This window comes from Pseudophryne corroboree, chromosome 6, assembly GCF_028390025.1.
Source record: "Pseudophryne corroboree isolate aPseCor3 chromosome 6, aPseCor3.hap2, whole genome shotgun sequence".
Taxonomy (NCBI): Eukaryota; Metazoa; Chordata; class Amphibia; order Anura; family Myobatrachidae; genus Pseudophryne; species Pseudophryne corroboree.
In genome coordinates this window covers 840943261-840959517 of record NC_086449.1, presented here as the reverse complement: position 1 = coordinate 840959517, position 16257 = coordinate 840943261, and the positions used below count along the sequence as shown (strand labels likewise).

Sequence of the window (16257 nt, the reverse complement as noted above, 5' to 3'; positions counted from 1 at the left end):
GCGCAGCAGCGCCGCCGGCCCTGCTGTCTCCCCTGCTATCTCCCAGGCAGCCTGAGTCCGGCGGGAGCCGAGGGGAGACAGGGCAATTATGATCACTGGCAGGGCAGTGCGATACCAAGGAGAAGGGGTGCGGCAGCAAGAGGTCACCGGGTGCGCGAGCCCGTGTCCACTGAAAGCGGAGCAGTGCGCGCGCGCTCTGCTGCGCCGCGGGGTTCCCGGTCTTTTCAGATCACTCCCCCAGGGCCGGAATCTAGCGGCCTGCGGGGGAGGAGGGGGGACAGGGAATGGGTTAGTGGCCGCGGGGCTGCTGCACGCACCGCAGGAGCTCGCGGCGGTCCCCCCCCCCCCCCCCCTCTGCGGCATCGGATAGTTCCGATACACGGGAAGAGGGGACAAATTCGGAGGCGAGGGCAGTGCGGGCGTCGACAGCGGTGCCTCCGCTTTCCCGCAAGGGCAGCGTGCGTCAGATGCCCGGCACACGCATGTCGGGCGGCGAGTGCGTGGTCGCACGCGGGCCCCGGCGAAGGACCCAGGACCGCGTTTTGGGGCAGTCACGACCCCTCCGGAGCGCTGGCTCGGCCCTGGCCACAGCGGTGAAGGTGTTAGGGCCGCTAGCCGCAGCTGCCTCCCCTAGAACGGCTGTTCGTTCCGGCGGGCTGCGGGCTATGGCGGCGCAGCGGGTGGCACGCGCCTGCCGTGAGCTCGGGACGGTCGCCGCAGAATTACAACAGGGTCCAGGGCAGGACGCGGGGGAGCTCACGGCCGCAACGCCCCCAGCACTGAGGCCGCGGCATGTGCCGCGAGTGCTGGAGGGGTCCTCCGCTTCTTCCTCTTTTTCAAGGGAGCTCGGGGATGAGGCGATGGCAGATTTCGAGGAGGAAGGCAACGATTTGGACGCGCCGGAAGATTCCATGTCGGGGCAGTCGGCGGCATCAGGTAAGGTGGTGCAGTCGGTATTCGGGTTCCTCCACGAGCTCTAGTTCGCGTAGTTCTTCCTCTTCCTCATCTTCAATGTCGTCACAGGCGTCCGAAGTCAGTAGCACAACTAGGGCAAAGAAGCGGGCATAAATTCGCCAAGAGGGCAGCGGAACAGGCGCAAGCGGCTTAGCGAGGAAGCGCGTAGGGCCAAGAAGCTCGCAATTTGCCCGGTGTCGTGCGATTCGTCTATACTGCTGTACTGCGGGGGCTGCGAGATAGCTGCCGCAAGAAGATTTGGAGGGGGGACTTCGTGGACGTGTTCGTATTGACGAAGGTCGCGAAGAAAGAGTATAAGGTGGCGGCGCAAAGAAGGGCATCGGGGCTGAGGCATTCCGTACCTTCGATAATTGCCTGGCCGGGTTCTGGGTCTTCGCGGCATCTTACCTGGAGGACAGGCCGGCAGAGCACACGAATATAATTAGGTACCTGCATCTCGTACATGACATGCAGCGCACGTCTTCGGGATCGGAGTGGCGCAGGTACGATCAGGAATTCAGGGAACAACAGGAAGGTTTGCAGGTCATGGACTTCGGGTTCAAGGACGTTGAGGTTGGGCTCAAGGTCACCCGGGCTTCGCTACAGGCGGAGGAGCCCCGGAAGCCGGGGGCGGACGGGCACCACGCAGGGTCGTCCTCCCAGTGGTTCGGCGCGGACGGCGGATTGGCCAAGTCAGGTAGGTCGGCAGTCCGCGCAGGGGGGCGTGCCACCACAAAAGGAAAATGTTTCACGTTTAACAACGCGGCGTGTTCCTTCGGGGGATGACTTGGTCATCTCTCCAGTGGGGGTGGTTCCTAAGAAGGCTCCAGGCGCCTTCCGGCTCATTTGAGTTCGCTTTTAGGTGTGTACTGCCGGAAGCTGTGAAGGGCGACTGCGGGGTTTGCCAGAACGCACCATTTCGTGCGTTTGTCCTCAGAGATTAAGAGGGATTTGGCAATATGGGCCTCGTTCCTCGAGGACTTCAACGGGGTGTGTATATGGCAGGCCCCAATGGCGGACAGCACTAGGTTGCAGCTGTTCACCGACGCAGCGGGCGCCTCTGGATTCGGTTGCCATCTGGAGGGATCTTGGTGCGCGGCCTCGTGGCCGGCAGAATGGCATCGCGGGGGTTTCACGAAGGACCTTTTGCTTCTGGAGTTTTTCCCATTATGGTGGCGTTGGAGGTCTGGGGCGATCGGCTGGCTAATCGCAGCATTTTGTTTAGATGCGATTATCTGGGCGTGGTGCATGCGATTAATAACCAGAGGGCAAAGTCGTTGGTGGTTATGCGGGTGCTAGGGCAATTGCTTTTGACATGCTTGCGTAGGAACCTGTGGTTCCGCGCGCAACATGTGCCCGGTTTGGAGAATGGGATTGTCGACGCTTTGTCGCGAGGACAGTGGGAGAGGTGTTGGTTGTTGGCACCTGAGGCCAACGAGCAAGGTTTTCATTGTCCCGGTTAGGTTTGGCAGGTGATCGGGCCGGACTGGAGGGTCTAGCGTTGCGGTCAGTAGCGCCAGCCAAGCTCAAGGCTTAAGAACAAGCTTGGAGTGAATGGGAGGAGTTTGTCCAAGGGCGTCAGCATCAAGGTAAGAGTAGGCATCGGCTGATGCTTTCTTTTATGTGGCAGCTTTACGTCTCCGGTAGGTCACGAGCAGTGGTATCGCGGTATTTGGCAGGCATCTCATTTTTCTGCAAGCTGCGAGGCGTCCCTGACGTAACGAAAAGCGAGGTTCTGCGGAAGGCAATGAAAGGGTGGGCGCGAGTTGCGCCGTCGCCACCGGATAGGAGGCGGCCCATCGATGCGGCTTTGTTGCCAGCCGTCATCGAGGCGGTAGGGCGAGTCGCGTCGTCCAGGTTTGAGACGCTTTTGTTTAGTTTGGCGTTCTCAATGGCTTACCATGGGGCCTTTCGAGTTTCTGAGTTGGTAGCGCCTTCCAAGAGAGCAGATTCGCGCATGCTGGTCGGGGACGTGGTAGTGGGTGAGAGGTCCTTGCTGTGCAGGTTGCGACGCTCCAAGACGGATCAAGTGGGGAGAGGGCGCTGGGTTACAATGGTTCCAGCGCTAGAGGAGAGCGTTTGCCCAGTTGGCTGGCAAGGCAATATGTGGTGGTGCGACCCGTTAAGGAGGGGTCTTGGCTGTTGCATTATGATGGGCTGCCAGTCACAAAATACCAGTTTCGTTGGATGCTGAGTCGTTGTTTGGCGGGCTTGGGCCTCCCAACCACTGCTTTCGGTACCCATTCCTTACGCATAGGCGCAGCGAAGTCGGCTGCTGCGGCGGGTTGCTCCAGAACTGAAATCCAAGCGGTGGGGCGATGGAAGTCGTCAAGTTACAGACGATATATTCGCCCCGTCACATGAGAGGTCGGTTTGCGCTTGGGGCTTTGTTTAAATGGCAATGTATTACGTTGTTCCAGTTCTGTGATTTTATGGTGTTGTGCGTCTGTTGGTGTTCCCCCTTTTTTATCCTACTCAGGGATTAGCTACTCGCCGTTGCTGGCATGAGTCGGCAGCGGGGGTCTGGAGTTATTTGCGATTTTTTGCCTGACTTGACGGACTGAATTCTAATCTATAATTCGGCTAATTTGGTCTAATCAGAGTCCCTCAGCAGGTCTTTACGTTCACCTCCAGCTGAGTTATTACATGTGTTTCCCATTTTATACCCCCCCCCCCCTTTTTATTTCGTTTGTTTTATTTGATCCTTCCCCTTTGTGTCTTTAATTGCGCTTTAAATTGGCAACGGAACATGGTGCAGTCGGCTAGGCCGTGACTGCTGCAATGGCGAGATCTAAAGTTTTCTTTTTTGGCAGATCCTTCAGTATAAACAATTAATAAGCCTCTTAGTAATCAATTCTACCCCTCTTTTTCCCTTCAGGATGGTTCGGAGACTATTTGCCCATTTGGGTGGTTGGCCACTCTTACATTTACTGGGCGGCCAGGTTTGTGGCCTCGGAAGGGTCTCAGGCATTGCTAGGAACACAGGGTGTCAGATGGCTTGGCTGGCGAGGAATGATGTGGGGTGAGCTGAGGAGTAGGTTAGTGAGTCAGGCCAGCAAGCATGGAGTCCCTAGGGTTTTGGTTGTCCATCTAGGTGGCAACGACCTGGGGAAGAGGACATCCTTGGATCTGCGGTGGGCCATGATACAGGATCTGGCAAGTGTGACCGCGGCATGGACCAATTGTGTGTTGGTTTTTTCCATGATGGTGCCAAGATTGTGTTGGAGGGGTGTGGCGGATGGTCGCCAGATTGATGAGGCCCGGAAAAAGGTGAACGGAGCGGTGGCAAAGTGGGTGCTGTCCCACGGTGGGAGGGTGGTTCGCCACCCGAGGATACGGTTCAGAGACAGCCACCTTTTCCGGCGCGATGGAGTACATCTATCCAATGAGGGGATGATGTTTTTTCTGGAGGATCTAGGTTTCGCTTTGCAGGAGTTAGGGTAGGTTTATGGTGGCGGTGCGAAAGACTTTGGGGATGAGTCTTTCGCTGTTGGCGGAAAAGAACGGCAGTTTTGTATTGTAGGGAAAACTGTAGTGTTTTTACAGTTTGTTGTGGTTTAGGTGCACTCACCTCCATCGACTTATGGCCGCTTGACCACCCGTCCGGGAAGGCAGCGGCAGGGCACCCAGGAGCGGTGGGTAGTCACTGTGGGGGTTGAGTTGTCACCTATTACCGGTTTATAGTAAGTTTTAGTAAATTTATAGGGTTAGTTATTTAAAGTTAATTCAGATTAATTGAGCCGTTCTTTTGGGCCGCCACCATATGCCAGCTGGAGCGGCATATTAAATTAATTTCTTTATTACAGGTTTCCTAATGGATAGGGACAAATAAATAGCTAGCAATTTTCTGCCAAAATTCAAGTCTCAGTGTCGTTATTTCTGGTTCTAGGTTATGAATGCTTTACTTTCAAAGAAAGGGGTCCACCAAATATCACTAAGATGTTTAGGAGAGAGTATTGACTGCATAGGAGAGGAAAGAGTTAAACATCTGGGGAGGGGTGGACCTAGCTGTGAGGAAAGTACAGCCTTCTTTAGGGGGAGGGTTTGCTATATATAGGGAAGGAGAGGCCATCTTAAGTCTCTTGGTGATTTGCTTTCCCACCCTCCCGCCCTGGTATTAAGAATTTGTGGCACGTGGGCTTTGGCTTTAAGTTGTTGGCTGTTTTCGTTGGCTATTTATTGGCGGAAAAGAACGGCAGTTTTGTATTGTAGGGAAAACTGTAGTGTTTTTACAGTTTGTTGTGGTTTAGGTGCACTCACCTCCATCGACTTATGGCCGCTTGACCACCCGTCCGGGAAGGCAGCGGCAGGGCACCCAGGAGCGGTGGGTAGTCACTGTGGGGGTTGAGTTGTCACCTATTACCGGTTTATAGTAAGTTTTAGTAAATTTATAGGGTTAGTTATTTAAAGTTAATTCAGATTAATTGAGCCGTTCTTTTGGGCCGCCACCATATGCCAGCTGGAGCGGCATATTAAATTAATTTCTTTATTACAGGTTTCCTAATGGATAGGGACAAATAAATAGCTAGCAATTTTCTGCCAAAATTCAAGTCTGTGTCGTTATTTCTGGTTCTAGGTTATGAATGCTTTACTTTCAAAGAAAGGGGTCCACCAAATATCACTAAGATGTTTATATATATATTATCCCACTATCCCATGTGATGTAAAGATCTGTTTGTGGGGGATATTTGAGGACACGTTAGATTCTTGTATACTGGGCAATAAGCTGCATTGTATTTGCGTCTCATATAAATACAATAATTTGGGATAACATTACAGTAAGTGATCAGATTATCTTCATTTTGAGTCCGCATCTCCTGGGCCCAGAGCTTTTCTCCCCTGATCCAAGGTACAGTAGTCAGTGTTCCGAGACCCCAGAATAGTCCATTGTGATGTCAGCCTGGAGGTCACGGGTCCACCCCCAAAACCCTCCACACTGTAAATCTTACATTGAATGACTTCCTATTGAATTGTGGATTGTGCCAGATATAATTCTGTAAGATCTATTGCAGGAAGTTCTTCTAATTATTAACTCTGATTTTCTGATTTCCCCGCAGAGCTGGACACAGCCGCCAAACACCCTCAGTAAGTACATAACATGCGCTCGTTACACTGACATCTGTCATACGCTGTTCATTAGACATTGCTGTGTTCACAAATGTGCGACCAGATCACACTTTGCCGACACTTTTGTGTACTACACAGAACAATGGCCCAATAATAATAATGACAGTGATGAGCCCACTGACTCTCCATACCTCATGCACTCATTATATAATGCGCACTGACTCTCCATACAACATGCACTCATTATATAATGTGCACTGACTCTCCAAACCACATGCACTCATTATATAATGCCTACTGACTCTCCATACCTCATGCATTCATTATATAATGCCCACTGACTCTCCATACCTCATGCACTCATTATATAATGTGCACTAACTCTCCATACCTCATGCACTCATTATATAATGCGCACTGACTCTCCATACCTCATGCACTCATTATATAATGTGCACTAACTCTCCATACCTCATGCACTCATTATATAATGTGCACTGACTCTCCATACCTCATGCACTCATTATATAATGTGCACTGACTCTCCATACCTCATGCAATCATTATATAATATGCACTGACTCTCCATACCTCATGCACTCATTATATAATATGCACTGACTCTCCATACCTCATGCACTCATTATATAATGCGCACTGACTCTCCATACCACATGCACTCATTATATAATGCGCACTGACTCTCCATACCACATGCGCTCATTATATAATGCGCACTGACAGTGATGAGCCCACTGACTCTCTATACCTCATGTACTCATTATATAATGTGCACTGACTCTCCATACCTCATGCACTCATTATATAATGAGCACTGACTCTCCATACACTCATTATATAATGCGCACTGACTCGCCATACCTCATGCACTCATTATATAATGCGCACTGACTCGCCATACCTCATGCACTCATTATATAATGCCCACTGACTCTCCATACTTCATGCACTCATTATATAATGTGCACTGACTCTCCATACCTCATACACTCATTATATAATGCGCACTGACTCTCCATACCTCATGCACTCATTACATAATGCCCACTGACTCTCCCTACCACATGCACTCATTATATAATGCCCACTGACTCTCCATACCTCATGCACTCATTGTATAATGCCCACTGACTCTCCATACCTCATGCACTCATTATATAATGCGCACTGACTCTCCATACCTCATGCACTCATTATATAATGTGCACTGACAGTGATGAGCCAACTGACTCTCCATACCTCATGTACTCATTATATAATGTGCACTGACTCTCCATACCACATGCACTCATTATATAATGCGCACTGACTCTCCATACCTCATACACTCATTATATAATGCGCACTGACAGTGATGATCCCACTGACTCTTCATACCTCATGCATTCATTATATAATGCGCATTGACAGTGATGAGCCCACTGATGCTCCATACCTCATGCACTCATTATATAATGCGCACTGACTCTCCATACCTCATACACTCATTATATAATGCGCACTGACTCTCCATACCTCATGCACTCATTACATAATGCCCACTGACTCTCCCTACCACATGCACTCATTATATAATGCCCACTGACTCTCCATACCTCATGCACTCATTATATAATGCCCACTGACTCTCCATACCTCATGCACTCATTATATAATGCGCACTGACTCTCCATACCTCATGCACTCATTATATAATATGCACTGACAGTGATGAGCCAACTGACTCTCCATACCTCATGTACTCATTATATAATGTGCACTGACTCTCCATACCACATGCACTCATTATATAATGCGCACTGACTCTCCATACCTCATACACTCATTATATAATGCGCACTGACAGTGATGATCCCACTGACTCTTCATACCTCATGCATTCATTATATAATGCCCACTGACTCTCCATACCTCATGCACTCATTATATAATGCCCACTGACTCTCCATACCTCATGCACTCATTATATAATGCGCACTGACTCTCCATACCTCATGCACTCATTATATAATGTGCACTGACAGTGATGAGCCAACTGACTCTCCATACCTCATGTACTCATTATATAATGCCCACTGACTCTCAATACCACATGCACTCATTACATAATGCCAACTGACTCTCCCTACCACATGCACTCATTATATAATGCCCACTGACTCTCCATACCTCATGCACTCATTATATAATGCCCGACCAACTCTCCATACCTCATGCACTCATTATATAATGCGCACTGACTCTCCATACCTCATGCACTCATTATATAATGTGCACTGACAGTGATGAGCCAACTGACTCTCCATACCTCATGCACTCATTATATAATGTGCACTGACTCTCCATACCACATGCACTCATTATATAATGCGCACTGACTCTCCATACCTCATACTCATTATATAATGCGCACTGACAGTGATGATCCCACTGACTCTTCATACCTCATGCATTCATTATATAATGCGCATTGACAGTGATGAGCCCACTGACGCTCCATACCTCATGCACTCATTATATAATGCGCACTGACTCTCCATACCTCATACACTCATTATATAATGCGCACTGACTCCATACCTCATGCACTCATTATATAATGCGCACTGACTCTCCATACCTCATACACTCATTATATAATGCGCACTGACTCTCCATACCTCATGCACTTATTATATAATGCGCACTGACAGTGATGATCCCACTGACTCTCCATACCTCATGTACTCATTATATAATGCACACTGACTCTCCATACCTCATACACTTATTATATAATGTGCACTGAGTCTCCATACCTCATGCACTCATTATATAATGCGCACTGACTCTCCATACCTCATACACTCATTATATAATGCACACTGACAGTTATGATCCCACTGACTCTTCATACCTCATGCATTCATTATATAATGCCCACTGACTCTCCATACCTCATGCACTCATTATATAATGCGCACTGACTCTCCATACCTCATGCACTCATTATATAATGTGCACTGACAGTGATGAGCCAACTGACTCTCCATACCTCATGTACTCATTATATAATGCCCACTGACTCTCCATACCACATGCACTCATTACATAATGCCAACTGACTCTCCCTACCACATGCACTCATTATATAATGCCCACTGACTCTCCATACCTCATGCACTCATTATATAATGCCCGACCAACTCTCCATACCTCATGCACTCATTATATAATGCGCACTGACTCTCCATACCTCATGCACTCATTATATAATGTGCACTGACTCTCCATACCACATGCACTCATTATATAATGCGCACTGACTCTCCATACCTCATACACTCATTATATAATGTGCACTGACTCTCCATACCTCATAAACTCAATATATAATGCGCACTGACAGTGATGAGCCCACTGACTCTGCATACCTCATGTACTCATCATATAATGCGCACTGACTCTCCATACCTCATACACTCATTATATAATGTGCACTGACTCTCCATACCTCATGCACTCATTATATAATGCACACTGACTCTCCATACCTCATGCACTTATTATATAATGCGCACTGACAGTGATGAGCCCACTGACTCTCCATACCTCATGCACTCATTATATAATGCCCACTGACTCTCCATACCTCATGCACTCATTATATAATGCCCACTGACTCTCCATACCTCATGCACTCATTATATAATGCGCACTGACTCTCCATACCTCATGCACTCATTATATAATGTGCACTGACAGTGATGAGCCAACTGACTCTCCATACCTCATGCAATCATTATATAATATGCACTGACTCTCCATACCTCATGCTCTCATTATATAATATGCACTGACTCTCCTTACCTCATGCACTCATTATATAATGCGCACTGACTCTCCATACCACATGCACTCATTATATAATGCGCACTGACTCTCCATACCACATGCGCTCATTATATAATGCGCACTGACAGTGATGAGCCCACTGACTCTCCATACCTCATGCACTCATTATATAATGAGCACTGACTCTCCATACACTCATTATGTAATGCGCACTGACTCGCCATACCTCATGCACTCATTATATAATGCGCACTGACTCGCCATACCTCATGCACTCATTATATAATGCCCACTGACTCTCCATACCTCATGCACTCATTATATAATGTGCACTGACTCTCCATACCTCATACACATTATATAATGCGCACTGACTCTCCATACCTCATGCACTCATTATATAATGCCCACTGACTCTCCCTACCACATGCACTCATTATATAATTCCCAATGACTCTCCATACCTCATGCACTCATTATATAATGCCCACTGACTCTCCATACCTCATGCACTCATTATATAATGCGCACTGACTCTCCATACCTCATGCACTCATTATATAATGTGCACTGACAGTGATGAGCCAACTGACTCTCCATACCTCATGTACTCATTATATAATGTGCACTGACTCTCCATACCACATGCACTCATTATATAATGCGCACTGACTCTCCATACTTCATACACTCATTATATAATGCGCACTGACAGTGATGATCCCACTGACTCTTCATACCTCATGCATTCATTATATAATGCCCACTGACTCTCCATACCTCATGCACTCATTATATAATGCCCACTGACTCTCCATACCTCATGCACTCATTATATAATGCGCACTGACTCTCCATACCTCATGCACTCATTATATAATGTGCACTGACAGTGATGAGCCAACTGACTCTCCATACCTCATGTACTCATTATATAATGCCCACTGACTCTCCATACCTCATGCACTTATTATATAATGCGCACTGACTCTCCATACGTCATACACTCATTATATAATGCGCACTGACTCTCCATACCTCATGCACTTATTATATAATGCGCACTGACAGTGATGAGCCCACTGACTCTCCATACCTCATGTACTCATTATATAATGCACACTGACTCTCCATACCTCATACACTCATTATATAATGTGCACTGAGTCTCCATACCTCATGCACTCTTTATATAATGCGCACTGACTCTCCATACCTCGTACACTCATTATATAATGTGCACTGACTCTCCATACCTCAGAAACTCAATATATAATGCGCACTGACAGTGATGAGCCCACTGACTCTCCATACCTCATGTACTCATCATATAATGCGCACTGACTCTCCATACCTCATACACTCATTATATAATGTGCACTGACTCTCCATACCTCATGCACTCATTATATAATGCGCACTGACTCTCCATACCCCATGCACTTATTATATAATGCGCACTGACAGTGATGAGCCCACTGACTCTCCATACCTCATGCACTCATTATATAATTCACACTGACTCTCCATACCTCATCCACTCATTATATAATGCGCACTGACTCTCCATACCTCATGCACTCATTATATAATGTGCACTGACTCTCCATACCACATGCACTCATTATATAATGCCCACTGACTCTCCATACCTCATGCACTCATTATATAATGCCCACTGACTCTCCATACCTCATGCACTCATTATATAATGTGCACTGACTCTCCATACCTCATGCACTCATTATATAATGTGCACTGACTCTCCAAACCACATGCACTCATTATATAATGCCTACTGACTCTCCATACCTCATGCATTCATTATATAATGCCCACTGACTCTCCATACCTCATGCACTCATTATATAATGTGCACTGACTCTCCATACCTCATGCACTCATTATATAATGCGCACTGACTCTCCATAACTCATGCACTCATTATATAATATGCACTGACTCTCCATACCTCATGCAATCATTATATAATATGCACTGACTCTCCATACCTCATGCACTCATTATATAATATGCACTGACTCTCCATACCTCATGCACTCATTATATAATGTGCACTGACTCTCCATACCACATGCACTCATTATATAATGTGCACTGACTCTCCATACCACATGCGCTCATTATATAATGCGCACTGACAGTGATGAGCCCACTGACTCTCCATACCTCATGCACTCATTATATAATGCGCACTGACTCGCCATACCTCATGCACTCATTATATAATGCCCACTGACTCTCCATACCTCATGCACTCATTATATAATGCCCACTGACTCTCCCTACCACATGCACTCATTATATAATGCCCACTGACTCTCCATACCTTATGCACTCATTATATAATGCCCACTGACTCTCCATACCTCATGCACTCATTATATAATGCGCACTGACTCTCCATACCACATGCGCTCATTATATAATGCGCACTGACAGTGATGAGCCCACTGACTCTCCATACCTCATGCACTCATTATATAATGAGCACTGACTCTCCATACACTCATTATGTAATGCGCACTGACTCGCTATACCTCATGCACTCATTATATAATGCGCACTGACTCTCCATACCTCATGCACTCATTATATAATGCGCACTGACTCTCCATACCTCATGTACTCATTATATAATGCGCACTGACTCTCCATACCTCATGCACTCATTATATAATGCCCACTGACTCTCCCTACCACATGCACTCATTATATAATTCCCACTGACTCTCCATACCTCATGCACTCATTATATAATGCCCACTGACTCTCCCTACCACATGCACTCATTATATAATTCCCACTGACTCTCCATACCTCATGCACTCATTATATAATGCCCACTGACTCTCCATACCTCATGCACTCATTATATAATGCGCACTGACTCTCCATACCTCATACACTCATTATATAATGCGCACTGACTCTCCATACCTCATGCACTCATTATATAATGCCCACTGACTCTCCCTACCACATGCACTCATTATATAATTCCCACTGACTCTCCATACCTCATGCACTCATTATATAATGCCCACTGACTCTCCATACCTCATGTACTCATTATATAATGTGCACTGACTCTCCATTCCACATGCACTCACTATATAATGCGCACTGACTCTCCATACTTCATACACTCATTATATAATGCGCACTGACAGTGATGATCCCACTGACTCTTCATACCTCATGTATTCATTATATAATGCACATTGACAGTGATGAGCCCACTGACGCTCCATACCTCATGCACTCATTATATAATGCGCACTGACTCTCCATACTTCATACACTCATTATATAATGCGCACTGACTCTCCATACCTCATGCACTTATTATATAATGCGCACTGACAGTGATGATCCCACTGACTCTCCATACCTCATGTACTCATTATATAATGCACACTGACTCTCCATACCTCATACACTTATTATATAATGTGCACTGAGTCTCCATACCTCATGCACTCATTATATAATGCGCACTGACTCTCCATACCTCGTACACTCATTATATAATGTGCACTGACTCTCCATACCTCATAAACTCAATATATAATGTGCACTGAGTCTCCATACCTCATGCACTCATTATATAATGCACACTGACTCTCCATACCTCGTACACTAATTATATAATGTGCACGGACTCTCCATACCTCATAAATTCAATATATAATGCGCACTGACCGTGATGAGCCCACTGACTCTCCATACCTCATACACTCATTATATAATGTGCACTGACTCTCTATACCTCATGCACTCATTATATAATGCGCACTGACTCTCCATACCCCATGCACTTATTATATAATGCGCACTGACAGTGATGAGCCCACTGACTCTCCATACCTCATGCACTCATTATATAATTCACACTGACTCTCCATACCTCATACACTCATTATATAATGCGCACTGACTCTCCATACCACATGCACTCATTATATAATGCCCACTGACTCTCCATACCTCATGCACTCATTATATAATGCCCACTGACTCTCCATACCTCATGCACTCATTATATAATGCCCACTGACTCTCCATACCTCATGCACTCATTATATAATGTGCACTGACTCTCCATACCTCATGTACTCATTATATAATGCGCACTGACTCTCCATACCTCATGCACTCATTATATAATGTACACTGACTCTCCATACTTCATGCACTCATTATATAATGCGCGCTGACTCTCCATGCCTCATGCACTTATTATATAATGCGCACTGACAGTGATGAGCCCACTGACTATCCATACCTCATGTACTCATTATATAATGCACACTGACTCTCCATTCCTCATACACTCATTATATAATGTGCACTGAGTCTCCATACCTCATGCACTCATTATATAATGCGCACTAACTCTCCATACCTCATACAGTCATTATATAATTTGCACTGACTCTCCATACCTCATGCACTCATTATATAATGCGCACTGACAGTGATGAGCCCACTGACTCTCCATACCTCATGTACTCATCATATAATGCGCACTGACTCTCCATACCTCATACAGTCATTATATAATGTGCACTGAGTCTCCATACCTCATGCACTCATTATATAATGCGCACTGACTCAACAATACCTCAAACACTAATTATATAATGCGCACTGACTCTCCATACCTCATACACTCATTATATAATGCGTACTGACTCTCCATACCTCATGTACTCATTATATAATGCGCACTGACTCTCCATACCTCATGCACTCATTATATAATGCGCACTGACTCTCCATACCTCATGCACTCATTATATAATGCGCACTGACTCTCCATACCTCATACACTCATTATATAATGCACACTGACTCTCCATGCCTCATGCACTCATTATATAATGCGCACTGACAGTGATGAGCCCACTGACTCTCCATACCTCATGTACTGATTATATAATGCGCACTGACAATCCATACCTCATACACTCATTATATAATGCGCACTGACTCTCTGTTAGGGTCTCCTGCCCTGTGCTGCCACGTCGTCATGGCAACCGGGAGACAAGTGCTAGTGGAGTAACCTGAGCGCAGCTGATACTCCGGTTCGGGTCTTTTGCTGTGCAGTGGTTATAGGCTCTGTGCACGGCAGGGGATCCGGTGCTGGTTTTTGTGCTCACAGTCTGTGAGGTCTGAGTGGGGCGTGGACAGCACCTGCTTTATAAGGCCTCTTTTCAGGGTAAGCAGATGCTGCTGAATCTCTGTTGGTTAGTCAGTTCATGAAAGTTAGCCAGTACTGTGTAGCTTTGTATTTGTTTGTTGCTTACTGCAAATAGGCCTGGGGATTTGGTATTACACTCTGCCAATCCAGACCTAGCAGTAAGACTGGAGTCAGTCGTTTAGCTTGCTTGGGTTCTGTTATTACTCTGTGAACTTAGCAAGTTTGCGGCTGTATTCTAACACTTGCCTGTCTAATCCTGTCTCACTGTGCTAGGTGTCAGGGGTCAGTTTAGTGGCAGTAAGCTTAAACCTGTGCACTGCAAGTGAGAATCAGGATTGTGGAGGCTCTCCTTGTGTCTATCATTCCATCTCTGACCAAGGAGTTTACTGCCACACCCGTTGGTAACCCTTTAGGGTTTTGCTGTTGCCCTTAGCAACAGCATTTCGGGTTCTCTACGTATTAAAACACAACATCTTGCTTTTTACATCTGAGCAGTTCTAATACAAGGGAGATACCCAGTTCCTTAGCCTCTGGGCTTCTCTGTTCACTGTGTGTGTATTTTGTTACCCTATCACCTTCTGTGTACGTTATGTCATATTCCCCAGTTTGTCTGTGAGTCCATTTGTTTTGCATAACAGTTCAAACACCAGTACATTCCTGCAGACACTGGAGTGCATAACAGTTCTGACACTAGTACTTTCCTGCAGGCACTGGTGTGCATAACACTCTCCATACCTCATGCACTCATTACATAATGCCCACTGACTCTCCCTACCACATGCACTCATTATATAATGCCCACTGACTCTCCATACCTCATGCACTCATTATATAATGCCCACTGACTCTCCATACCTCATGCACTCATTATATAATGCGCACTGACTCTCCATACCTCATGCACTCATTATATAATGTGCACTGACAGTGATGAGCCAACTGACTCTCCATACCTCATGTACTCATTATATAATGTGCACTGACTCTCCATACCACATGCACTCATTATATAATGCGCACTGACTCTCCATACCTCATACACTCATTATATAATGCACACTGACAGTTATGATCCCACTGACTCTTCATACCTCATGCATTCATTATATAATGCCCACTGACTCTCCATACCTCATGCACTCATTATATAATGC

General features: G+C 46.3%; 1 protein-coding gene across 1 annotated transcript in view; it reads left to right on the top strand.

Annotated features, from left to right (window-relative positions):
• The window catches only part of PIK3C2G (phosphatidylinositol-4-phosphate 3-kinase catalytic subunit type 2 gamma), a 326465-nt gene that overhangs the window by 106416 nt on the left and 203792 nt on the right, over nucleotides 1-16257 (top strand). The window contains exon 10 of the mRNA XM_063930092.1: nucleotides 6012-6039. Coding sequence (XP_063786162.1) covers nucleotides 6012-6039 — 28 coding nt within the window. The remainder of the gene's footprint in view (nucleotides 1-6011; nucleotides 6040-16257) is intronic.